This window comes from Hemitrygon akajei, chromosome 2 (assembly GCF_048418815.1).
Source record: "Hemitrygon akajei chromosome 2, sHemAka1.3, whole genome shotgun sequence".
NCBI lineage: Eukaryota > Metazoa > Chordata > Chondrichthyes > Myliobatiformes > Dasyatidae > Hemitrygon > Hemitrygon akajei.
This window is the reverse complement of record NC_133125.1, coordinates 33044265-33070053: the sequence shown is the minus strand read 5'-3', so window position 1 is coordinate 33070053 and position 25789 is coordinate 33044265. Positions and strand designations below refer to the sequence as shown.

The 25789-nt window shown below is 39.7% G+C and overlaps 1 protein-coding gene across 2 annotated transcripts; it reads left to right on the top strand.

Moving 5' to 3' along the window:
• The first annotated feature begins 9648 nt into the window (after positions 1-9648).
• Positions 9649-24004, top strand: LOC140740553 (AN1-type zinc finger protein 5-like). Of its 2 annotated transcripts, none has more exons than XM_073069818.1 (6): positions 9649-10032; positions 13943-14102; positions 15872-15971; positions 18344-18438; positions 19905-20027; positions 22406-24004. In XM_073069818.1, exons 2-6 carry the CDS (start codon positions 13952-13954, stop codon positions 22552-22554), a joined length of 618 nt encoding a protein of 205 aa, XP_072925919.1. In that variant the 5' UTR covers positions 9649-10032; positions 13943-13951; the 3' UTR covers positions 22555-24004. The 2 variants fall into 2 exon arrangements, with proteins under 2 accessions (XP_072925919.1, XP_072925909.1); XM_073069808.1 differs by having other exon boundaries at positions 9686-10032; positions 22403-24004.
• The last annotated feature ends 1785 nt before the right edge of the window (positions 24005-25789 follow it).

Genomic DNA, 25789 nt, shown 5'->3' with positions numbered 1-25789 from the left:
TCCTGAAGAGACCTAGGGATCTAGGTAGAAAGCTGAAAAACAGGACCTCCAGGGTCATAATCTCTGGATTGCTGCCCATGTCACATGCTAATGAGGGTAAGAATAGGATTGTCTGGCAGATGAACATGTGGCTATGGAACTGGTGCAGAAGGTTATGGTTCAGATTTATGGATCTTTGAAATCTCTTCTGGGGAAGGTATGACCTGTACAAGAGGGACAAGTAACATCTGAAACCGAAGGGGACCAATATCCTTGTGGGCAGGTCTGCTAGAGTTGTTCGGAAGGATATAAACTAAATTTGGCAGAGCGATGGGAAACGAAGTAACAGTGATGTGTGATGAGGGTTACAAACAGAGGTAGTGTGTAAATGAGACTGCTAGCAAAGAGAGGCTGTTGATAGAGCAAAATCATGTCAACAGGATGAGCGGCAACGTAAAGGGTGGACAAAATCAAAAAGGGTGAATACAGGACTGAAAGTGTCATATTTGAATGTGTGCAATATACCAAATAAGGTAGATGAATTTGTAGCACAGTTACAGGTTGGCATGTATAATGTGGTAGGCTTCACTAAGTGGTGGCTGAAAGAAGATTATAGCTGGGAGTTTAATGTCCAAGGATACACATTCATATCAAAATGACAGGCAGGTAGGCTGAGGGGTGGTGTTGTTGGTAAAAAATGAAAATCAAATCATTAAAAATAGGTGACGTTGGATCCAAAGGTGTTGAATCATTGTGGGTAGAGCTAAGGAACTACCAGGATAAAAAGACTGATGGGAGTTGTACACAGAACCGCAAACAGTGGTAAGGATCTGGTCTACAAATTACAAAGGGAGGTAGAAAATGCAAGCCAAAAGGGCAATGTTACAAATAGTCATGGGGATTTCAATATGCAGGTAGATTGGGAAAAACAGGTTGATGCTGGATCCCAAGACAGGAGATTTCTAGAATGTCTACAGGATGGCTTTTTAGAGCAGCTCGTGGTTGAGTCCACTAGAACATCAGCTTATCTGGACTGGGTGTTGTGCAATGAACCAGAACTGATTAGAGAGCTTAAGGTAAAGGAGCCAGTGATCATAATATAATAGAATTCACCCTACAATTTGAGAAGGAGAAGCTAAAGTCAGGTGTATCACTATTACAGTGGAGTAAAGGGAATTACAGAGGCATCAGAGAGGAGCTAGCCAAAGAACATTGAACTTTTCAAAAAGAATTTGGAAAAGAACAGTGGCAGGGATGATGGCAGAGCAGCAATGGCTGGAATTTCTGGAAGCAATTTGGAAGGCACAGGATATATGCATCCCAAGGAGGAAGAAGTATACTAAAGGCAAGATGACACAACAGTAGCTAACAAGAAAAGTCAAAGGCAACATAAAAAGCCAAAGAGAGGACATATAATAGGGCAAAAAATTAGTGGGAAGTTAGAGATTGGGAAGCTTTTAAAAACCAACAGAAGGAAACAAAAAAAAAGTCATTAGGAAAACAAAGGTAAGCTAGCCAAAAATATTAAAGAGGATACCAAATTTTTTCCCGATACATGAAGTGTATATGTGAAACAAGAATGGATATAGGACCACTGGAAAATGATGCTGTAGGTAGTAATGGGTGACAAGGAAATGGTAGACAAAGATTAGTCTTCACTGTGTAAGACACAAACAGTATGCCGAAAGATCGAGAGTGTCAGCAGGCAGAAGTGTGTGAAGTTGCCATTACCAGGGAGAAGGTTCTTGAGAAAGTGAAATGTCTGAAGGCAGATAAATCACCTGGATAAAATACTATACTCCCCAGAGTTTTGAAAGAGGTGGCTGAAGAGATTGTGGAGGCATTAGTAATGATCTTTCAAGAATCAATTAATTCTGGCATGACTCCGGCAGAAAGGAAAATTGCAAATGTCATTCGACTCTTCAAGAAGGGAGAGACACAGAAGAAAATAAATTATAGGCCAGTTAGTCAGATGTCAGTGGTTGGGAAGATGCTGTGGTTGATTATTAAGAATGAGGTCTCAGGGTACTTGGAGGCACATGATAAAATAGGTCATAGTCAACATGGTTTCCTCAAGGGGAAAACTTGCCTGACAAATCTGTTGGAATTCTTTGATGAAATTATAAGCAGGATAGACAAAAGAGAATTGGTTGATGTTGTGTACTTGGATTTTCAGAAGGCCTTTGATAAGTTGTTGCACATGAGGCATGGCGTTACACAAAAGAGACTGGCATGGATAAAGAGCAAACACGAGGAAATCTGCCGATGCTGGAAATTCAAATAACAACACACACAAAATGCTGGTGGAACACAGCAGGCCAGGCTGCATCTATAGGGAGAAGTACTGTCGACGTTTCGGGCCGAGACTCTTCATCAGGACTAGTCCTGGCAAAGGGTCTCAGCCCGAAACGTCGACAGTGCTTCTCCCTATAGATGCTGCCCGGCCTGCTGTGTTCCACCAGCATTTTGTGTGTGTTGTTGTTGGCATGGATAAAGCAGTGGCTGATTGGCAGGAGGTAAAGTTTGGGAATGAAAGGAGCCTTTTCTGGTTGGCTGCCAGTGGCTAGTGGTGTTCCACAGAAGTCTGTGTTGGGACTGCTTCTTTTTACATTATACGTCAATGACTTGGATAATGAAAGTGATGGCTTCAAAGCTTTCAAAGGTACATTTAATTTCAGGGAAATGTATACAATATACATCCTGAAATTCCTTTCCTTCACAACCATCCACGAAAACAGAGGAGTGTTCCCAAAGAATGAATGACAGTTAAAATGTTAGAACCCCAAACCACCCCCCGCTCCCCCTCCCATGCATAAGCAGCAGGAAAGCAACAATCCCCCCTCCCCCACCAGCAAAATAAAATCATCGGCACCCACCACCGAGCACTCAAGCGTGCAGCAAAGCAACAGCAAAGACACAGACTTGCAGCACCCCAAAGGCTACTCGTTCACCTGATATTCGACATTCACAGGCTCCCTCTGGCCCTAATAAGGGAAAAAGAGCTGTCTCCGTTTCACAGCAAGAGGGGAGACATAACAAAAAACTCGCTGATTCACAATGTTAAAAGCCCATTGCTTTGCTTTTTCTGACCTCTGTGCCCAAAGAACTCAAGTCTCTGGGCACACAGCCAGCAGTCAGCTCACTGCTTTCGAACTTTTGTCTCCCACGACACACTGGATTCCTGTAGAGGCACTGACCTTCGGTTCGCCCGACTCCAAAGCCATGAGATCCCAGATCTCAGAAGGCGAGCTAAACTCCTAGGCCGCATATCAAATAACGGCCAGTCGTGAAACCCCGAGAGTGGGTCCCATTCCTGCAAAGAACCGAAGTCAGTGTTTAGCTCCAGGTCAGGGTCTTCAAAAGAACCCTGAAAGGGAAAAACAGAGATCTTAAAGATAGAAGTAGAGCTGTTTCCAAAGATGCAAGCAAAGGAATCTACTATTAGGTGCCATTGACTCTCCTAAGCTCCTCCTTTGTGGCAAAGTTAGTGGACGATACAAAGATACGGGAAGGGGCAGATAGTTAGATATTAGGTTTTGTTTCTAAAGGACTAGAATATAAAAGCAAGGATGTACTGTTGAAAGGATATGGGGAGAAGGCTGGAGATTGGGGCTGAGAAGCAAAATGGATCAGCCACGATAAATGATGGAGCAAATCCAATGAGGCAAACGGCCTAATTCTGCTCCTATATCTTCTGGTCTTATTACTGTCTTTCAAAGTCACTTAGATCACATTTTTCCCTATTCTGATGTTTGGTCCGAACAACAACCATGTCTGTTTGCTTTAATGCATCAGATTTCTGCCACATGATTGGCCATGTAGGTATATTTTCATTAACAAGCAGGTGTACGGGTGTACCTAATAAAGTGGACATTGAATCTAAGCAAGTGGTCATTCAATTCATTTGTGTTTGTAAGATCTTATTTTACGGAAAATAGTTCTGTTGTTTGCACAGATGGTAAATCTAACTGCAGTCTGTACGCAAAGTACATCAGCACTAAATCATTTTTAAGCAGTTAGGAAATCTGATTTGCCTAATTGCACAACTGAATTTCTACATTCATAAGTGTCTTGTTCTAATACCAGTAAATATTTGTAATGGGTTATTAGGAAGGATAAAGTTAAGCCAATAATTTTTGCTCGTACTGTGAGCAAACTGGTTTTGCAGTCAGTTTAAAGTGGTAGCATTTCATTTGGAGAATTTTAGATATACATTCTCCACTCATTTTATTTTTCATTGAACTTTGTTTTCACCCAGAGGTCACCCCTCCAAGTTAGCACAAATCAACAGCACATACTGTCCTACCAGTGATCCTCTCACAGTCACTTGATACATCAGTAAGTCCCTATTGTGTGACATCATTTTGGCCTGTTTGCAATGTGGAGGCTAATTTAGTTGGGGGTTGAGCTCAGTTAATTTCTACCTATTATTTAGGACAGCAGAACAGAGGTTTGTTATTTGTTTTATTAAAAAAACCCAAAACATTTAGATCAAATTCATGGGAAATATTTCTTTATATGCAAGTGATTATGCCAATCAAAAAAGTGATTATGAAAATCAGGTTCATTTTCATTTATTTACTTCTCTGTTATATTTGTTTTCTTTCATTTATTCTGATGTAATCTGAGGGAAAGGTTTATTTTTTAAACAAAAGAACATTTTGTGCTGGGTCTCAGCAATGTAAATACAATTTCCAAGACAGAGAAAGTGAGAGCAGATGGCTTAAAAATAGCAGGGTAAGCATCACAATTTACTTCTTTGCTTGTATAATTTTGTGAAAATTAACTTGAAAGCACTCTACAGTAGATCATGTACTCTTCTGGAGTTCTGGTAGATTCTAAATACAGTAACAGTTGCAGGTCACAGGAACTTCAAACAAGGATGTTTCTTCTTAACTCTTTTAGCCAAGAACTAGCGACATGCAATGCTCACAAATTTACATGAAGTACTGACCACATGATTTATTTATCCGACTGTACACAAATACACCATACTTTTTCCCTTTTTGAAGAAAGCATATGTAAATATTTTTCACATTTATATTTGCCAACATTACAAACTCAATATGTTGGCTGTCCTCCTTAGCCAGTCTGATGTCTTCAATTGTATACCTGTCTCTAAAACTATATTCACGCTGATTCCATGCAAATGAGGAAACAGTTACTTCTCAATGGCTCACTGTCATTCAATGACTCTTGGAACAGAAGTTATCTCTGTGTAAGCATCAGGAATAGATTCAACATCATGCACTTCTTTGGCCTCAAGTATGTTTCAAACCATGATCTGTTGATCTACATGGATATTTCTGATAAGTATATTTCCACTAAGTACCTCTTCACACTGTAGGTTTGGGCTCCTTCACCAAGATCCTAATCTAGCTAAACAAAAAAAGCCAATGACTCTTTGTGAAGCTGAAGTAACTTTGGAACACCTACATCTTCAAGGCTTCATTTATCACATACACTGGTCTCTCCACTGCCTTTTGGAAGGAACCATGTAGACATGGAGGAAATGGCAAGGCATTTGATACCACATATAAGCTCTCAAATAAATGTGATGGGATTGGTGAACCATTGTCAGACACTAGTTCTGCCAGAGTTTCACGTGCAGTGAAGTTGCATCCCTACTCTTCAATGGTATTTTGGTTGTGATCACAAGAACCTCCATATCTGATTTCAGTTCATTTTAAGATTGCATCAAACTGCACAAGCTAATGACTGTTCCACTTTGTCAAAAACCATCATTAATCCATTGAACTTTCTATAGTCATTGGGTTGACTTAGGGTAGCGTTACTATGCATTGCTGATATACAGACAAATCTTTCTTTGATGATAAATCAATTTGCCTGATACACAAAACTCCTAGCAATGTCCTTCATATTGACAAGGCCATGTAACATAAACTGAGAATACTTCTTAACTTCTAACTTTTAACTGGCTCCCATTTTAAATACTCCTTATTATGTTTATTTATGCTTTTCTTGAAAATGGTACTTATATGACGCAACTCATCATATATGATGATGTTCCTCATGCCGCTGCAAATAGGTTTTTCATTGTACCTGTGCATAGATGTTCTTGTACATACAACAATAAACTCAAATTTGTCTTTTTACTTTGATCAGTCCAATTGCATTAGTAGACCAGATTTAATACTAAGTCCTCCTGAGCAATGTACTGGGAAATCTTTGTTGACGAGTAGCAATGTGGAAATTGACTCTCCTTTCGATAATCTGAACAGAGCATCTGCCGGAGCTCAGTCAGTTGCTGGCCTTGTTAACTCATCTTTGCCCATCATTGCCGGCCATCAATCATAGTCCATAACAACTACAGCAAATAAGAGATTGTCTTTTAGTAGATATAGCTGGTGGGGGGAGTAGTGGCATCAGCACTGGACTTTGAGGTGAATAGTCCTGAGTTTGAATCTGGACAGGTCCCAACCTGGACAGCAGCAGTAACTGTGTGGAAGAAAGGCCTGGCAATCTACTATCCATACTACATTAACCATAGGGTCGCTGTACTACATTATCCATAGGGTCGCCGTGAGTTGACTATGACTTGATGGCACTCAACAACATATTAGATATAGTATAATGTACATATCAAAACATGCTATGAAGAAGATCTTATGATGATCTTGTTCCTTATTCTTAACAAAAAGTAAATATTTGACATTCATGTTTTATGTTTCTTTCTCCCTTCAGGGACAGTCATCTAGGGTGTTAACCTGGGATCTACTGGCTTCCTGTCAATCAGGATTGCAACCGTAAAGACCACATGATCTCATCTTATAGCTGATTGGAACGTAGGTTTTATAGTGAGCACATTCATTGTCATGTTCAGCAGTTGTAATACTGTACAGATTCCCTTCTGAGAAAGTAGCTGTCTCTGTGCTCAGATGTTGTACTTGAGAACATTCAGTGGTCAAGGTGCAATGTGTCCATTTGTCTTTCAAAGAACAATTGCTTAGGAACAGCTGTTGTTAAATGCATAATGTGGCACTTATCACTTGCAATCACATGATGCTAAATTCAACATCTAAACCAAAGCTTTGGCAGTCGTCTTCTGACTGTAGACATCATTAAATTTGTGGCTATAAGGTAGTTTTATTCTACTTTGACACCTCCATGGACATTGTAGTTCTAAACACTAAATCAACAGTAAGGCTCGTTTGTACACAAGACCTTCCACTGGATTCTTTCAAAGTTTCAAGGAAACAAACTGTGCAAGTACAAACAAACAAATAAATACATAGATAGATAAATAATATTGAGAACATGAGTCCCGAGGGGGGAGTCCATTAGAATCAGTTCAGCACCAAGGTAAGTGAATTTACCTCCACTTCATATTTGTTTGTACATTTCAACTTTTTCACTAATTGTAGACATATACCCCTCTCCCTCTCCCTTTTCGTCTCCCTGTCCTTCCTCTCCCCCTCTCTTCCCCTTACACCCTTCTCCCCGCTTACCCCCTTTCTCCCCTCTCACCCCCTCCCCCCTGTTCCCCCTCCCCAGACCCACAGTAATGAAATTACAAGCCCAGGGTGTGGAACTGCAACTTTCCTAACCCAATTTCCTCACTGTTTCCTGATGTTTCCATAGAGTTCTCAAAGCCTCATAATGTGTTGTTCAGAGAAAAATTGATGAAAAGTATAAGAAAGTTTTTTTTCTTAACTTTTCCAATATTCACTGGCAATTCTGATGTTTCCTAAAACAGACATTGGATACTGCTGAGCTCTAGTATGTTCCAGTTACAATACCGGTTGCATGTTTATTCTAATTCTAAAAGTGACACCTCCATCATTTATTTATAATATATTGGGGAATGACCTTGAAGCGAAGGAGCAGTAGCAGTTGTTGAGCAGTCTTAGACTTGGAGAGCGTGCAAGTCAGCAGCTGGAGAGTGGGGAAAGTGCTGAGGGAAGGGGAGTGAGTGAAAGAGGGCTGAAATGGAGGGCAAGGTAAGAGAGACACTGGCAGCAAGATAGGGAGGCAAACCATTGCAGGAATGGGACCGGTATGGATGAGGTTCTGAGCAATTAGTGTGTATGAGTGTGAATGGGAGGTGAGGGTGGGAAATCAGAGTACAATCTTGTCTGTGTATGTCCTTGTGCATGCTATGTCTGTGTTGCAGAGCCTGAGTTTCTTGGATAGCCATATCACTGGGTCAAGATCTGGCTCAGTCAAGACTGTGCTAGCTGGTGTGTAAGCCATAGGCATTCCTCAGACTTGGTGTTAAAGACTGTTTATTCATATTGTATAGAGACGGATTATCTGTGATAGGGTTGGAGACCAAAAGAAATGAAGTGACACAGATTGCTGTTGAGAGAAGAGTCTTGTCAAATACAACTAATCTGTCTGGAGGGTGTGTGAAAAAAAATGGGAACAGGCAGAGAAAGAACACAAAATGCTGGTGCTGTGACATACAGAACACAACAATAGCTTGAAATCTAAAACAAAGGAGGCTACTTGCTGAATATTTCCAGCATTGTTATTATTAATGGACAATTGACCTCCTCTTAAGAAAACTAGAATAAAAGGATTACCTCAGTTGCAGAGGTGTCTGGACAGATACTATTTGTACCATTGTTCCTGTCACTGCTACAAAACAATTATATCTAGCTTGTGAGGAGCAGAATATCTTTACCAGAATGATACAGGAATACATGGGGAACTTCCAAGAGTCTCCCCAGAATTTATGAAAATTACCAGGTGCTGGGGACTTCCTTGTAAATGATGGTTAACCTAAACTCAGGCCTACACATTTTAGGCAACACACACAAAATGCTGGCGGAACTCAGCAAATCAGGTAACATCTATGAAGGAAAATAAAAGGTCGGCATTTCAGGGCTGGAAAGGAAAAAGGCAGAAGCCAGAATAAGGTGTGGGGGGAGGAAGATGTACTATAAACTGGCAGGTGAGACTTTAGATTGGTGGGGTAGGGATGAAGCAAGAAGCTGGGAGAGGATAGGGGCAATAGCTAAAAGGCTGAAAAAGAAGGAACTCCATAGGAAAGGACAGTGGGCCATGGAAGAAACGGAAGGAGGAGGAAAATCATATGGAGGCATTGAGCGAGTAAGAAGGCTACCAGAATCGGGAGTAGAAAGGGGGGAAATTACTAGAAATTAAAGAATGTTAAAATAGTAGAGCAATGGGGTGTTCTTCCTTTGAAAACTGGTGAATCTAGGTCAATTGAATGTTTCAAAACTGACTGTATTTGTCTGGTAGACAAGGCATCAAAAGGCAACACTAGACTCATTACTTTTGATTAAGTTTATGTTAACTTATGTTTGTATTGAGCTGTGCTACTGTTGCAAAAAGTGTTATTAAGTATTTATACTTTCTGTATCAACGGTCATGGCAATGAACTTGAAATTGGTTTTCAACAAGGATTGGGAGAGGCGGGTGCGTGTGTCTCTGATACATAAATTGAGTCAGTAATTCGAGTGGACAGGAACGAGAAGTAGCTGGGTGTTTACTGTGCTGTAAAGGTCGGGGAGAGTTGGAGTCCGTCAAGAGGGACAAGTTGTGAGTGGTGGGCGCAGGTGGGGATGACAGGATGACTGTTCTGTTGTGAAGTCTTCTGGCTGTAAACTGAAACTGGTATCCCAGAAGAAAACAGCAGTGCAGCCTGCCGTCCTGTTTATCCGCGCCGGCCCCGCCACACGTGCCTCTGCCCTGGCAGCTTATCGCCCAGCACCTGCTCTTCCGGGAAACGGGGCGGAGAACGCGACGACCCTCGCGCTCGGCGGCCAATCGCACCGGCCTGACGTCACCGGCTCGGTAAAAGGCGAGCGGCGAGCACTTCCGCCGGAGTAGTTTGCAGTTGAGTGGGTGAGGCGGGCGGTCGGTTGCAGGAGTGAGGAGGCCAGGTACACAACGAAGGGCAGCCACCGGCTACAGAACGAGGGCCAGAAGCCAGGAGGCCGGGTACAGAAGCGAGGGGTGAGCAGGCCGGGCGGAGAACCAGGGGCAGCGGCCGGAGTGGGGAGAACGGCAAGGCAGACGCAGCTCGACTGAGCGGACAAATTGAGGGCGAGCTCGGCGGACGAGGTGAGCGAACAAAGCGCGGCGGCTGGGCCTACTCCCTGTCCCCGCTGTAAGGAGTGGAGTCCGGCCGGCGCCAGGCACGGTATTCACGCAGTGAGGAGGCGCCGGGGTGGGCCGCCGTTTCGGCTGAAGCCCATTGACGGACGACGCATTCGCTTCTTTCCCCCACCCACCCCGTGTGTCCTTGGTGAAGACTGGGAGGTATTTTTAGGACATTTTGCTCATCGGCAGAAGTGATCGGGTGTTCCTTGTGGAGTAGGACTTGAGTGTAATTTGTCGACTTCCTTTTGGGTGGGGGTTTAAAATCGTGAGCCTGACGTGTTTGTGTGAGAGGACGAAGCCTGTCGGTGATTTGCTGTCCGAGCTGATGTGGGGTGTTTTCCAGTAGTTTCTATTTTAAGTAACCCTGTCGTGTGACGTGTTGCGCGAATAGACTGCTTGTTTGATACCGGAAATAATTTGGTTGAGAAGTGTTATTTTAAAAATGATTGCTCCTAGCCAGAGAGTCGAAGAGGACCTCTTCATCTTGATATTATGACGTGCTCGTTCCTTTGTCCCCTATAAAATAATAAAATGGGTCAACCTTTGCTCCAGCCTACTTTGCCATTTAATGATTGTGACTCCTCCACCTCCATTTTTCTGCGTTTTCCTCCTTCCCATTCTGTCTCTGGGCTCGATAGCCGTGGAGTGCTGTCAAGCCACTGGCTGTTTAAACATCTGACTCACTTTTACATAATGGGTGTAACGCATACATGTAGGGAAGGTTTCCTTGATTCTGCCAAACTTCAAATTTCAGTATACTTCAGCAAAATTTAGCATGCTGGTCTTGTGCATACAGCTACTTGCACGTACAGCTGGTATCATCAAAGGCATACACCGACCCCCGAGAAATACTTGGCTTGAAGATTTTTGGGGAATAGTGACACCTGAGTTGTTTAGTGAATGTTGAGCATTTAAAAACGGAAAGATGTTCCAACTTTGAGTAGCTCTGAATGCATTAAACCATTAACATACAGCGTTTCAGCAAACTCGGCAATTGCAGATCCTTCATCTTGCATTAATTGTCCTGTACTTTCTCAATCATGCTAATGCTTCTAAATCTGCCAGTTTCGTCTCTGGTTTTAAATAGATTATCACTCAACCTTGAACTGTTCGGATGTAGTTCCAGTCTACTTCTCTCTTGTATGGAACCAGTCTAGTATCTTGTGCTCCCTCTAATGGCAATTCCTGGCTAAGGCAACCAGATCTGTACAAAGTAGTCAAGGTGTAGACTTGGCAAGGCCCTACACACACAACCTGTCTTTGTGGTGCATTTTCAGCTAAATAAGTGACTTCCAGAACTTTTTGGCAACCTTTTCTACCTGGTAAATAGGGTGCCTTAATTTGTCTGTCCCTTCATCACTTTGCCCTCACTGCCTGCCAAAAATCCTAGACTATGGCAGAGAACCCATCTATTCCCAGGCTCATTCAGCCTGTGACACCACCTCTAATGCTGACCCCTTTCCAAATGAGCATTTACAATATTTTGGCCACAAAAAAAGACTGGCATATTCCTTACTGCCAGAGTATGGTAAAGATAAACATGTTAACCTAGATGAATGCCCTTGGTAGTCTGCTGGCTGATTACCTTTTGAGAATGAAGGGGCAATTACTGTAATCCTGCCTCTTAAATGATGCAGAATCTTCTTTGGGTAGGATGTTTGATAATTCCTAGTGTAGCCCTTTAAAGAATAAGGAAATAATCCTAGCTAATATTTGTTCTTTGCTCAATGTCATTGAGTTTCCTCTGCAGCAATAACTACCTTTTTGTAAATACTGTTAAGTCTTAATTACTTAAAATGCTCTAAGTGTTGCTGTTGATTGTATGTTCCTACTGAATGTTGTGAACTTTCAAACATTGACTTTTCACATTTTGTTCCTGCCTCTGTTGGGTGTTGATCTGGCAGCAGTTGCTGCTGAGGCATGGGATTGCAAAACACTTTTGCTTATGTTTTCCATGACTGTTTTTAGTACAGGCTTCTGGTATTGTGCACTTGTGACTGCTGTCACCACTATGTTGGGGGGGGGGGGGGGGAGAGAGAGAGAGAGAAGAGAGATGAGGGAACAGTACTGCCATTGCTGTCTACTGTGGTGAGATCCAAGTGTTGTATTCTTAGTGATGTTGCGCTGAGGAAAGTGAATGCAATAAACCTGCTTCCATTTACATATTTATTTTTGAGTCATACAATGGTTGTGTTTTGTATGCCTAATTCTGGGAGTTTTCCATATAATAAGGTTTGCTTTAATAATAATTCCCATAATTACTTATTTAGGGGCTTGTTCTTGGAGAGCTATGTTGAAGCCATGGTTTACTATTAGTTTTCCAAATAACTTTATTACATCCTTCAGCGAATATTTCACTTACTGGCCATAGAGGGAAGCTGAAGTAGAAATCTAATATAAAACTAGCTGATGAAAAAATCGTATCTTATTTGAACTGGCATAATTTGTGGTCTGGTGTTTCTGAATACTCAGTTGTAGATAGTGTAATTTGCACAGTTGGAAGTTGATTGTACATAAACATTCTAAGATAGTTGCATATCCATTGATCTGCAAGTAGTAGTGGTTGAAGACAACATGTAAACTACATCACTTGGTCACTTTGGAGTGCTTTAACTTAAGTTGTTTTTGAGTTATCTGTTCAAATTACCATGAGCAGCACATTTAGAATTAGCTCTTATGAAATGGTAAATTTAGTTTCAGTTTAGTGGTTTGGAATTTTGTACAACCATCTTGTCAGTTTAATGTTTAAATTTGCTCTAGGGAACAATAAATGCCATGCTATTTTAATATTGTAATCCCAACAGTAGTAACAGTTACGGCTTGTGCTACAGCCAGAAGATAATTAAACATTTTTTAATGTTTTCACTTGTGCGGCACTGGATTTTCTTGCTGTGATCAAGACAATGTAGAGTGTATGTGGGTCATGTTATGCCATGTTGAAGGAAATGAAGATGCATGCTGGTGCTGCACATAGCAAAACCTAAGGAGAGAACTTAATCTGTGATAATTTTTTTGCATCTGGGGAATTTCTGAAGAGCATAAATACCAATGTTTAGTGAAAATCAAGATTGGTTTGCATTCTAATCTTTCAAGATATGAATGCTCATTCTAAAGTTGATTTAAATTCCCAAATGAGATGGAAAAATAGTTTTCAGTTGAACCTCAATTTTTTGTGAACTCAAGAGGCTGAAGTGTGCTTTTTTGCTGATTTTAGTTAATTATGGTAAATGGGAAAGTGCTACTTTTAGTTCTGTTTTTCAAAATTTTATTTTGAAGATTGTTGCTATCTGTCTGGTCTTGATGACTTTCAAACTAGCAGCTTTCCTTCAATTTCAAATTTCATACTTTTTAAATTTCCATTCCTCATTTTGCCTTTGAATCAGAAATAAGAAATGTCTTGAAACATCTGATCTATATACAAGACATTACTGAATTGAACAGGTCCAAAACGTGTGATTCAGTTGCTTCCTGACTGCACTGAGTTGCTAATTGTCCTCTGCAGCTTGTACCTCGTGGATATTTGATTTGGGTCTCTGAAACAATTTCTTTGCGCGCGGTGAGATGTCTTTGGAATTCCTCATATGGAGTTGTGCAGAAGCTCTATCATTGTTCAAAGTGGTCAGATTTCTGGATGTTAAGGGAATCTGACTATTGGGGTACTACAGTATTGCTAAAAGCAGATCAGTTATAATTGATGAATGATGGAAATGGGTGGTCTACTTTTTGACTACTGAAAAACAAAGCCAAGCAACAAGGTGCTTTGATTTTGATCTTTTCATATTGGACACTATAGATGCTCTAATGTAAAACCAGTTTACCTTACCAGTTTTTACAATGTTGTGACAAAGTCCATAATTTGTTTTGTTTATAGTATACAAGCATGGCTCAAGAAACTAATCAAACTCAAGTGCCAATGTTGTGCACTACTGGATGTGGCTTTTATGGGAATCCTAGGACAAATGGAATGTGTTCAGTTTGCTACAAGGAACACTTACAAAGGCAACAAAATGGTGGCCGAATGAGTCCTTTAGGTAAGCAAAATGGAGTATGTTTTTCTGCTCTAAACATTTTTTGGTATTGTCAAAATTTTCATGAGAATTGTTTTCACTGTAGCATGAAGTTTGTTTCAAATATAGGACAAGTTGGAAGAAAAAGATTGTTGTGTTAATGTGTCCTTCAGTTACACTTACTGTATTTTTAAATCCTTAAAGTACACAATCTGCAGCATCCAGTTTTTAAAAAGAACTAGACAATCCTTTAAGGAAAGGCATTTCATAATGTCTGATTTGTTTATATCTTTTTCAGTTCAATTCCTAATTTGGTTTCTACAGAGAAATTAGTTGGGTGCCTTTATTAAGCAAAATTAAGTTTAATCCCCCTCCCATGTTACAGATGAATTTCTAACTTGTCATTCAAGTTTGGAGGGTATGAAAGAAGCATGTTTTAATTGTTGGGCAATATTGACTAAACAAAAGTAACTTTCCCTGAAGACCTTGGGTGCTGCTTTAAACCCAATAGATAGCTGCTGTGGGTGTGGAGGTGATCATAAAATAAACTAATGTTTAATTCCATGTTTGTTTTCAATTTTGTGGATCAAAATCCACTTGTGGGTTTAGTTAATTGAAATTGGTGATTATACACGTTAGGAGGCATGAGATTCAGAATTGGCTTGGCCACAAGAAGCAGAGGGTGGCAGTCAATTGAGCATATTCTGCCTGGAAGTTGGTTACCAATGTTCCACAGAAATCTTTTCTGGGACCCTATGCATGATTTTTAAGTGTCTTGGACAAGGAATTGGAAAGGTGGGTTGAGCAAGCTAGAACTTTCTCTTTGAAGCAAAGGAGAATGTGGTGACTTGATAAGCGATGATGAGAGGCAATGATAGTGGACAGCCAGAAAGTTTTTCTCTCCAGGGTTGAAATTGCTAATATAAGAGGAATAATTTTTAGGTGATTGGAGGAAACTATGGGATGGAATGTCAAAGTTAAGCTTAAGCATGTGTGGGTCATGGGTAGTGGTAGAGGTAGATACATTAAGGACTTTTATGAAACTCAGATGATGGATGACAAAAGCGGAGGGTTATGCAGGATGGAAGAGTAAAATTGATCTTAAAGTAGGTTAAAAGTTCTTCACTATTTTCTAAACTTCATTGGAATGATGAATGCAACGGATCCTTGATTACAGCCAGATCAATGCAAGGATTTAATTTTCTGGTTTGTAATATAAGGTGTGGCATACTAAATTTTGGGGGAGGGAGACTAAACATTGATCTGCAGCATTTGAAGGTCCGGTGCGAAGACATAAAAGGGTATTTAATGGTGCTTGGAGGAAACTAGGATATTAAGAATCAATTTCTTGGCATGCTGGAACTAGAAGTCTTTGTGAAGAAAGGGAATGGGAATGAACTTGGTGAATGAGCACAATGAAGACTACTGAGGTTTTTTTACAGTGCAGGAGTTTGAAGGCACTTTAGTGTCTTTTTGACTTTTAACAGGGAAATTCATTTGATTGAGGGTAGAAGGGTGAATATCTACAGAGCTATATAAGGAGATGGTCAAACATTTGAGACTGGAAGAAATGCTATTTAGGTTTTCTCATCATTTGTGTGGTATTTTTTTTAAAAAAAGAATTATTTGGTCATAATGATGTCAAACCTTAATGCTGAAGCTGTTTAACTGAGGTAAATAGTGACTTGGGGTTCCAAATGGTTGAAGGGGAGGTGGGTTCTTGCCACTTTTAAATGGCAGCAATCTGGTTCTGAGTAAATATAGGTCACTAATCTTTATTCTTCATCTTTAAGGTGCATCAAGTACTTCCAGCAGCTCAGACTTCACTCAGGTGCAGAGATCAGAAAGTTTTAATTCAGAAGATGCTTCTATTAATACTACTGTCAAATCGAGGTAATTGCTATATGAGAATAAATCATGGCCTAATTGGCAGTTATAAATTACAATGAAATGAAATTCTCTCGGGATAATTGCACTATTTTAGTGGTCTGACATGTACATAATTCTTAATGACAATTTGACTTTACCACTTTGCCAAATGAAATGCAATCCAGTATTGCAAATTATCAAGTAGTGATCACATTCATTTTAAGTTTTTGAGTTCAATCTGAAGTATCCATTTGTAAGAATGAATCGGGTTAATTTTTACATTTTTTTAAAAAATCTATTTGTTTGTCTCCTCGCCTAGTGTTCACAGGAAGCTACCTAGATAGCTTATTTTGTGAAGGACCCTGGTCAGTCAGTTTTTTTTAAATAGCGAGGACCAGTAAACTATAATCTGGATTTCTCTATTCTAATTTGGGTCATTGCAACTAAACTGATAACAGTTGTAATATTTGAACTAGATTTTGACCTGTTATGCTTACTTAACCTTTCAACAGCCAAATGGCCTGCAATGTGAGATGTAACTTGGGTATTAGATCCAGAGACCCTTTGCTAATTTTTCTCTTGGACTCTTTATGGCTGTCGGTTGAAGTTGTCAATGTCTCTGATTAATATTTTTAAAAGTTAAGTTGTTTTCTAGCATCAAGATTAAATTTGCAGTTTTATTACGGTTGCACTCCTTTATGGAGCATGGCTGTTTTACACATCCTAATAGCAGTAGTGAATCTGCCTGAGAAAAGATTAGCGTTATTTGTCATAAAGCATTGATGCTAAATAATACATTACTATATTTCAATGATCAACAGTCTAAGATGTGCTGGGGCAGTCCACAAGTGTCACTGGTGCTGACACAGCATGCCCATAACTTGTATATCTTCGGAATGTGAGCAGAAATGCAAGCACCCAGAGGAAAGTCGTGGAGTCATCGGAAACACATACAAACTCCTTACAGACAGTGGTGGGAATTGAGCTGATCTTGCAGCTGGTGCTGTTAGATATTCTGAACCTGCCAGCATTTTTGTTGTCCTCCAAGTCAGGTGTAACCTATCCCAATTGTTCAGGTCACCAATAGCCCAAAAATACCAGAATCATTACCCCATACTAAATTTACAACCATGATTCATTTTGCATTTCCACTTGTATTTTTACCCCTACTACTACATGGTAGTGGAAGTAATCCAGATATTACTCCCCTGAAGTCCTTTTTTAACTTGTGTCAATATGCTCACAACTTTGTGTATAGTTTTAATTTCTAGCATCTGCAGATTTTTCTCTGGTTTGCCCTCCCCTTTATCATCCTTGACTGTGGTACCAGGGAGACAACACCATTCTGTGGTTCCTTTTGTGACCACAATCTCCTACTTGCCCACCTAGCCACTGAATTCACTATCACTATAGTCCATTTGGCCTTCACCCTTCCCTACTGAGCCTCAGAGCTGATCTTAGTACTATGGTCCTGGCTACTACTGCCTTCTATACAGTCAGCTTCCCAATAGTATTTCCCCTAATTGCTGAACAGTGGGAATAAAGGGTACCTTTTCTGGTTGGTTGCTGGTGATTAGTGGTTCTTCACATGGGTTGTTGTTGGGTTCACTACTTTTCAGATTTTAAATGTATGTTAATTATCTGGATAACCAAATTGATGGCTTTGTAGCCAAGTTTGTGAATGATGCATAGAAGTAGAGGGGCAGGTACTGCTGAGAAGGCAGTGTCTGCATTAGAGCTTGGACAGATTAGGAGAATGGGCAAAGTGGCAGACTGAAAGGTGTACAGAAATCAGGTACAAAGGAACTTGGGAGTCAAGTGCAAGATTTCCTAAAGGTTAACTTGCAGTGTTAGCATTTACTTCCAGATGCCTAGAATGTGAAGCATGGATGTAATGCTGAGGCTTTAAGGCATTGGTCAGACCACATCTGGATTGTTAGCAATTTTGGGCCTAGTACCCAAGGAAGGATGTGCTGACATGGAAGAGGGTCCAGAGGAAGATTGAGAATGGTCACAAGAATGAAAGGGTTAACATTTTGGGTGCATTTAAAGTGAAGGGTGGTAGGTTCTTGATTAGTGAAGGCATCAAAGTTTACAAGGTTAAGATGGAAAATCAACCATGATCAAATGGCAGAGCATACTATGGGCCCAATGGTCTAATTCTATTCATATTAGTCTTGTTGTCTTATTCTAAACAATATTATAGTTTTCAAGGGCAGTCCTCCATTCTGCCTACTCCCTTTCCTAGTGGTTACCCAATTATCCTCTGCCTGTACCATAAGTGTGACACTCTTATCTAGATGCTTTTAACACCAACTCCAAAGGGTGTTCAATTCCAGCTCTTCAAATTTTACCATTGTTTTCAGTGTCCTGATGAGGCTTTTTGCTCTTAACAGCATTTCTGGTTCAGCTTTGCCTGTGACGCAGCAAATGACGGAAATGAGTATTTCCCAAGAGAAGAAAGATACAGAAATTGAGGTAACAGAGCCAGGTATGCAAGTTTTAAGCATTTCTGAGATAATGGATGCAACAAACTTGTTTTGCTATGACTTGGCCTGAACATTAATACTGATTTGTGAATGATTCCAGTGAGACATTTGTGTTTTAGTTGATAGCAGTGTTTCCTCTGCTAACCTTTTAGTAATTTGTTTCTCAATGTCCAGCTCACAAGATGCCTTATTTCACCATATTGGAGGAACATTTCCATATGGAAAAGGAGACAATTGTACTCCAGTCCAACTATTGTCAAGGCTAAAATTTCAGTGTCTTATTTTAACTTGACCTTTAAACTTGCATATTAATTTAAGCATGTACTATGATACCCATTCTTGGAATATTAACAATTGTCCAAGTACATGACTAGATTTTCCATATACACTGCTTGTTCAGGCTTGGGTCTGAAAAAAAAATAGCCCCCGGAGAATTGAGGATCTTTCCCATCTAGCTCGGTATCGGCAAAATTAGAAGCATTCTCAGTCACTATCCAAATCATGATCTAGTTTATTAATAGCTAGGATTCCAACATCCAATGAGTTCAATCTGCTAATGTAGGCACTTGTTAGTCCTGCTAACTTTGGAGTTTGGAATGTAAGGCAACTTGGTGTTATGTTTTGGTACCAACCAAGTACTTTGTTAATGACCTTCCTCCTGTATCCATGGCATCAAAATCTGCGGGTTGAAGGAAAAGCTCAAACTAGTCATAAATGGTGTGTAATATGAGGGCTAATTAGCACTATTCTGATCACCTTCAGGGCACAATTTGGAATGGAATACTCTCCACTTTTGTTGAATGAAGCTCCAACAAATAAAAGCTTGACACCAGTAACTATAATCCATTTAATATCCCGTTCATCATTTTAAACCACTGCTATTGCACATGGGTGCAGTAGGTACCATCTACAAAGTAACATGTAGATATGCATCTACTAACAGCAGCTTTCTGATCCATGTTCACTTAAAAGGGCAAGAACTTCAGATTCATGGAGCAGTGTTTCCTTCGAGTAATACCATCCTGACCTGGAAGTTTCTACATTCTTGTCACCAGTGTTATAGGTGTAGTTTCTCCAGAATTATTGTAGCAGTTCAAAGTCAATTAACTACCATCATCTGGACAAGTTGGGGTAGCCAATAAATCTGATCCTGTTTGGAGGATGGGGTTCCAAAGTTCTCAAGGACACATCCTGTTAGTACCAAATGTGTTGTTTTTCTTTTGTTTTACTTGGATGCTCTACAAATGCAGTTTTACCATATACATTTAGTGAGCTTGAGCTTCTAGGATCAATGACTAGTCTTAATTTACTCAGGTGTAAAATTTCAAATTGACATTTGTACACCCAGTAATTTTTTGTGTGAAACAGCAAATCAGTTAAATGAGTTAAATTCGATAACACCAATGACTAATTTGGAATGTACATGATTTAAGCTGCAAATTCTGCATTAATGTACTTATTTGTATAGTCGTAGCTGAAGCATCTCCATCTGTGCCTGATACTATGTCAAGGGAAGAAGAAAAACCTGTGGATGTTCCTCGACCAAAGAAAAATAGATGTTTTCAATGCAGGAAAAAAGTTGGTCTTGCAGGTGAGCCTGGTGGGTTAAAAACTAAGGGTATATCTTGTTGAGTTGGGATTTTGCTACTTCTGGTGGCCTGGTTGACTGTTAAAATTGAATTATTTTTTAAAAATAAATCTCAAAAGAACTTGCAAAGGGATTTTTGGTTGTATTGACTATTTTCTAACAATATTAGTATTCTTCTTGGTTAGCTTGCCTTCCATTCTGTAGGTGATGATAACCCACTTTCATTTTAGTTCAACAATGTGTGTAAACCTGAAACCTAACCAAATGTGGGTTAGTTTTGTATGGATAGTCGGGAAGGAAATTTTAAAGGTCCTACCTTAATTTCTGAGGTTCATCTCATCCATGTCAACTTCCAGTTACAAGTTTAAGATCTGCCAGTCCATCTGTCTTACATCTCTCAGGCAAACTGTGCTATCATACTCAAGATGCTGCCATCTGCAATGTTTCCATTGTCTGAAGATCTGTCATTGTCTATCGCATTATCTAGAAAAATAAGCTTAATTGAATTCTGAGCATCAAGTACAATAAGTTGCTCAAAATCTTGCTCAAACATTATTTGATGCCTTTCTTTTGAACCATCAGATCCTTTCCGAGAAATCTATTAGGACAAGAAGTGCACTGAACTTTTTGCTATTTCCATATTCCCCTACTTGAGCTTTAAAGATGGATATCACTTGTAGAATTGTCTATCATAATTTAGTTTTAGCCTGATCAATTAGTTTTCTAACCATTTGTGCTGGAGTTCACTTCCTACTTTTCCTGGTTATAGCATGAAATGTTCCCATTTGTTGATTTAAAGCCTGGTGGAAGTGGATCCAGGTCAAAAGTGAAAACTGGCTCAATTCACAAAATATGTAGCAGGTCACAAAGTAAAATTAAGCTGGTATTTTCATTTATTCAGTCTTTCTACCTTTGAAGCAACTTTACCATTTAGAACATAGAAATCTACAGCACATTACAGGCCCTTCAGCCCACAATGTTATGCCAACCATGTAACACCTCTAGAAACTGCTTAAAATTTCTCAAGGGCATAACCCTTTTTTTTCCTAAGCTCCATGTACCTATCAGTAAGAGACTCTTAAAGGACCCTATTGTGTCTGCTTCCAGCAATGCATTCCACACACCCACCACTCTCAATGTGGAAAAACTTAACCATTTCAACCCTGGGGAAAAAGTCTCTGGCTAGCCACACAATCAATGCCCCTCATCTTTTACACCTATTAGCTCATCCCTTGTCCTCCATTGCTCCAACAAGATAGCCAAATTCACTCAGCCTGTTCTCATAAGGTACTCCCTCCATTCCAGTCAACACCCTTGTAAATTTCCTCTATGCTCTCTATGGTATCCACACCCTCCCTGTAGTGAGGTGACCAGAACTGAACACAGTTGTCCAGTACTCCAAGTAGGGTCTGACCAAGATTTTGTATAGCTGTAACATTGCCCTCCAGCCCTTGAAGTCAATTCCACAGTTGATGAATGCCAACACCATGTGCCTTCTTAGCAACACCGTCAACCTGCACAACAGCTTTGAGTGTCCTATTGGCACAGACCCCAAGATCTCTCAGATCCTCCACACTGCTAAGAGTCTTACCATTACTGTTATATTCTGTCTTCAAATTTGACCTACCAAAATGAACCATTTCACACTTATCTAGGTCAAAATCCATCTGCCACTTCTCAGCCCAGTTCTGCATCTTATCAATGTCCTACTGTAACCTCTTGACAACCCTCCAGACTATCCACAGCACCCAACCTTTGTCATTAGCAAACTGACTAACCCACCCCTTCTACTTCATCCAGCTCAATTATAAAAATCAGAGGGGTCCTAGATAGATCCCTGCAGAACACCACTGGTAACTGCCCTCCATGCAGAATCCAAACCATCTACAACCACCCTTTCCCTTTTGTGGGCAAGCCATTTCTGGATCCATAAAGCAAGGTCTCCTTGGATCCCATGCTTCCTTACTTTCTGAAGGAACCTTGCAGGGGGAGCCTATCAAATGCCTTGATGAAATCCATATACACTACATCCACTGCAATCGGGGTCGTAAGGCATGACCTGCCCTTGACAAATCCATGCTTCAGATGGTCTCCAAATGCTCATAAATCCTTCCTCTTAGGATTTTCAACTTGTCTACCACTGAAGTCAGGCTCACTGGTCTATAATTTCCTGGGTTATCGCTACTGCCTTTCTTGAACAAGGGAACAACATTTGCAACCCTCCAATCCTCCAGTACTACTCCTGTCCCTATTGATGACGCGTTTGGTGTGATATTTAAAAGGCAGAGTGCTAAACTTTGAACAGCTTTTCCAAACTTTGGAATATTGGAATAGTGTCACTTACAATTTGGTAAAGTTGCCATCTTTTTTTCCTATAGCAGGTTTTGACTGTCGATGTGGGAACTTGTTTTGTGCAATTCACCGATATTCAGATAAACACAATTGTCCTTATGACTACAAAGCAGAAGCAGCAATGAAGATCAGGAAAGAGAATCCTGTTATTGTAGCTGAGAAAATACAGAGGATTTAAATGGCCAAATGAAGAGGCCCAACAACATGCTATCAAAGACTGCATTTCTTTTTTTTGGGATCTTTCATAGAGCAGGTGCATGGGCTAAATCCTTGTCTGTTCAAATTTATGCTTTAACCTTAGTTTCTCCTAATTAAGTGACCTGATTTGCTCACAGATACAATTGAGCACACAGCATTACATTAATCAAGGGAAACCCATTGGTCAACAGAATGGATATGCCTAACAGTAGTTTGTGCCAAGTGAACTTGATGACCTGCTGTAATGCTTTTAATTCAGTAAAGTGACCAACCAAAAGCCTGTCAACCTAATTCTAGTGCCTAAGCAGATTTGTTTTTGTCTTGGCTTTCTTGATGCTCTCAAATTAAATGGAGGATGTAAAGAAATCATAGAATACTAAATACTTAGGTTAAGTGACTTTTTTCAAACAATTCTAGGAACATAGACCCAATTTTAAAGGTTAATTTTGTCTCTTGCTGGGGATATTCAGGGAAAATTTGAGCAAACAGGGAAGGCTTTTTAGTTGAATATTACAAGTAACTTTTCCTTGCCTCTAAATTCAACCTGTATGTGTTTGGAAAGCTCAGTTATGGTCAGAATGGTGTAGAGATCAGTCTGTTTGTATTTCAAAAGCAGTCTTGAGCCTAGCTTCATTTATGAAAGCTTTAATTCTAATGATGATGCAGGCTTTGTTTACAAAAGTTGTGAATGACTTACTAATGCCTGTTATAAGCAAGTCATTTTCAAGCTGTGTCCAGGCAACTAATATCCCAGTTATACTGCATGCTGGTGACTGTATCCTTCCACCACATGGATGCCAAAAATGCAATAAAGTGCTGGTATCAATAACCTGGTATTGAAGTGCCTGCATGACCCATACTATTGCATGTGGCACCCAATTTGGTTTTCTAAACTATCCTTAAGTATTCAAGCAGATGTGTTGGCTCGAGCAGAGTACTGTCTGCTGGTACGATAAATGTATCATTGATTCCACATACACAGTACCACAGTGCATTATAACTGGGTTGTATATTGTGTCACAGTGAAAATGTAGCATTGGCTTATTGCATGGACTGCACATCTTGGCAGTGTATACATGTTGAACAGTAGAAATTGCAATATACTTAAGCTGATGTATTTTTTAAATCTTATTGGAAGATGTGATGTACAAAGTATTTGTATTTTTTAAATCCAGTACTACTTACTTGTGTAGTGTGATCAGAATCTTGACAATTTTATCCAAGCTGTGATCTCAATTACTGTCCAAATTTGCAATAACTCTTCACATTTAACCACAGTACACAGGAGCTTGTTTTTGACAAACTACAGTATTTATGCTTTTTTAATCTTGGGTATGTAATTTGTACAGAATTATATTTATGTAATGCATATTATCATGCTAGTTGGCATTTATGCAAAAGGATGTAAATAAAGTATAGGTTTATTGGCACTTGCTTATTGTCTACCACCCCTGAATACTCAACTGTAGTGGGGTTTATGGTTGAACTTTGTGTTATCAGATGTTTATGGAATATGATGAGCTGGTTGGAGCATACTCCTGGATATTGTTCAGCAAACATCACCTAGACCTGCATTTAAAAGTACATGCAATTATGTTAGTCACAAGACATCCCTCAGTTTTTAGTAATGTATAACTGCATTTTTGGAAGTATCTGTAAATCTTGGCTCCCTTAATATGAAATGGGTAACCCAAAGCTTAACCCTGCGTTTTTAATAATGGATTCTGGTTAATTGGGGCAAATCAAGACCAATACATTTTGGCCCTATTAAGTAGCTGTCCCAAATGTCCAAAGCTTCATAGAAATAAAGTATTAAAATTCAAGCTATTTAATGAAGTATATGCTTGAACAAAATGCAGAACAAATTGCAATACTCAATACTACAGTACCACAAACCCTAATACAAAACTATCAATGGAGGAATTTGCCCTAAATGAACAAGATCAACACAGGCTCTGTAGATAATGGCCTGCCTTCACACAATCCTATTGATGATTGTGTACTCTTTGTTTTCATAATATTCAAGATTGTTATCTTAATTCCTTGTAATTCCTGACTTGATAATGTGAAATTGTTTCATTTTCATTGCTAGTAGTTTCTACAATCTCCAATCTTGAATGCAGTAAGCAAAACAGTTCTGAATTTCTTGCCAACTATTGGTAGCAATCACTGCTTTTTGAATACAAGTGCACACACTATTTTAAAAACTTTACAGTGTGCACGTGATAGCTAATGGTTGCACAAATGATGCTAGTTAGAAACTTTGGCAACAGTCTCCTGTCCCAGTTAAGAAGCATAATGTCCCAAGTAAATGAAAGACATCCTGGCTATTTCCTCAATTAGGTTTTATTTTTTGAATTGTCCCAAATAAGCAGCTGCCCTGAAACTGATAGCCAAATAACTGGAATTGTCTGTTTTTGCCTTTATTTAGAGATACAGATCAGGCCCTTCTGGCCCAGCAATCTACCTATTTAACCCTAGCCTAATCATGAGGATTTGTAATGGCCAACAAACCTAACAAGTGTGTATGGACAGGGAGGAAACTGGAGCACCTGGAGAAACCCACACAATTCACAGGGAGGATGTACCACCTGAGCTGTGCTTCTGTTTAATTTTCAGAACTTGATTTGTCTTTAAATAATATAATACTTACTGCATGTTCTTGTAATTTCCAAGTACTATAATACAAAGAGAAATCAATCCTCAAATGTACTTACATTATCTGAGGTTTGCAATTTGTATGCTCATCCTGCAATGTCAAAGGGGCATATCTGGTTTATTCAGAAAATGAATATCCATTACAACTGGGCAATACGCATTTCAGGAAGTTTTGCAAGATGGAACATTATTTTAATAGAAATTTCGTAACAAACCATTTCAAAGTTCATGTATATCATCATGTAGAACCCTGAGATTAATTATTCTTGCAGGCACACTCAAAAATCCATAATAGAACAATAATCAACAAAGACTGCACCAACTTGGGCATTCAACCAGTGTACAAAAGATGACAAACTCTGCAGATACTGAAAGAAATAATAAATAAATTTCAAGAACATAAGATGAGTCCTTGAAAGGTTGTGGTAATATTTCAAAGGGGCAAATCAAGTTATTCCTTATGGTTCAACATGTTACATACACACAACCGTGCAGAAGTATCTGCAGCAATAGAACACATCTGGAGACTGGTTTTGATGTTAAAATCATTACTTGCA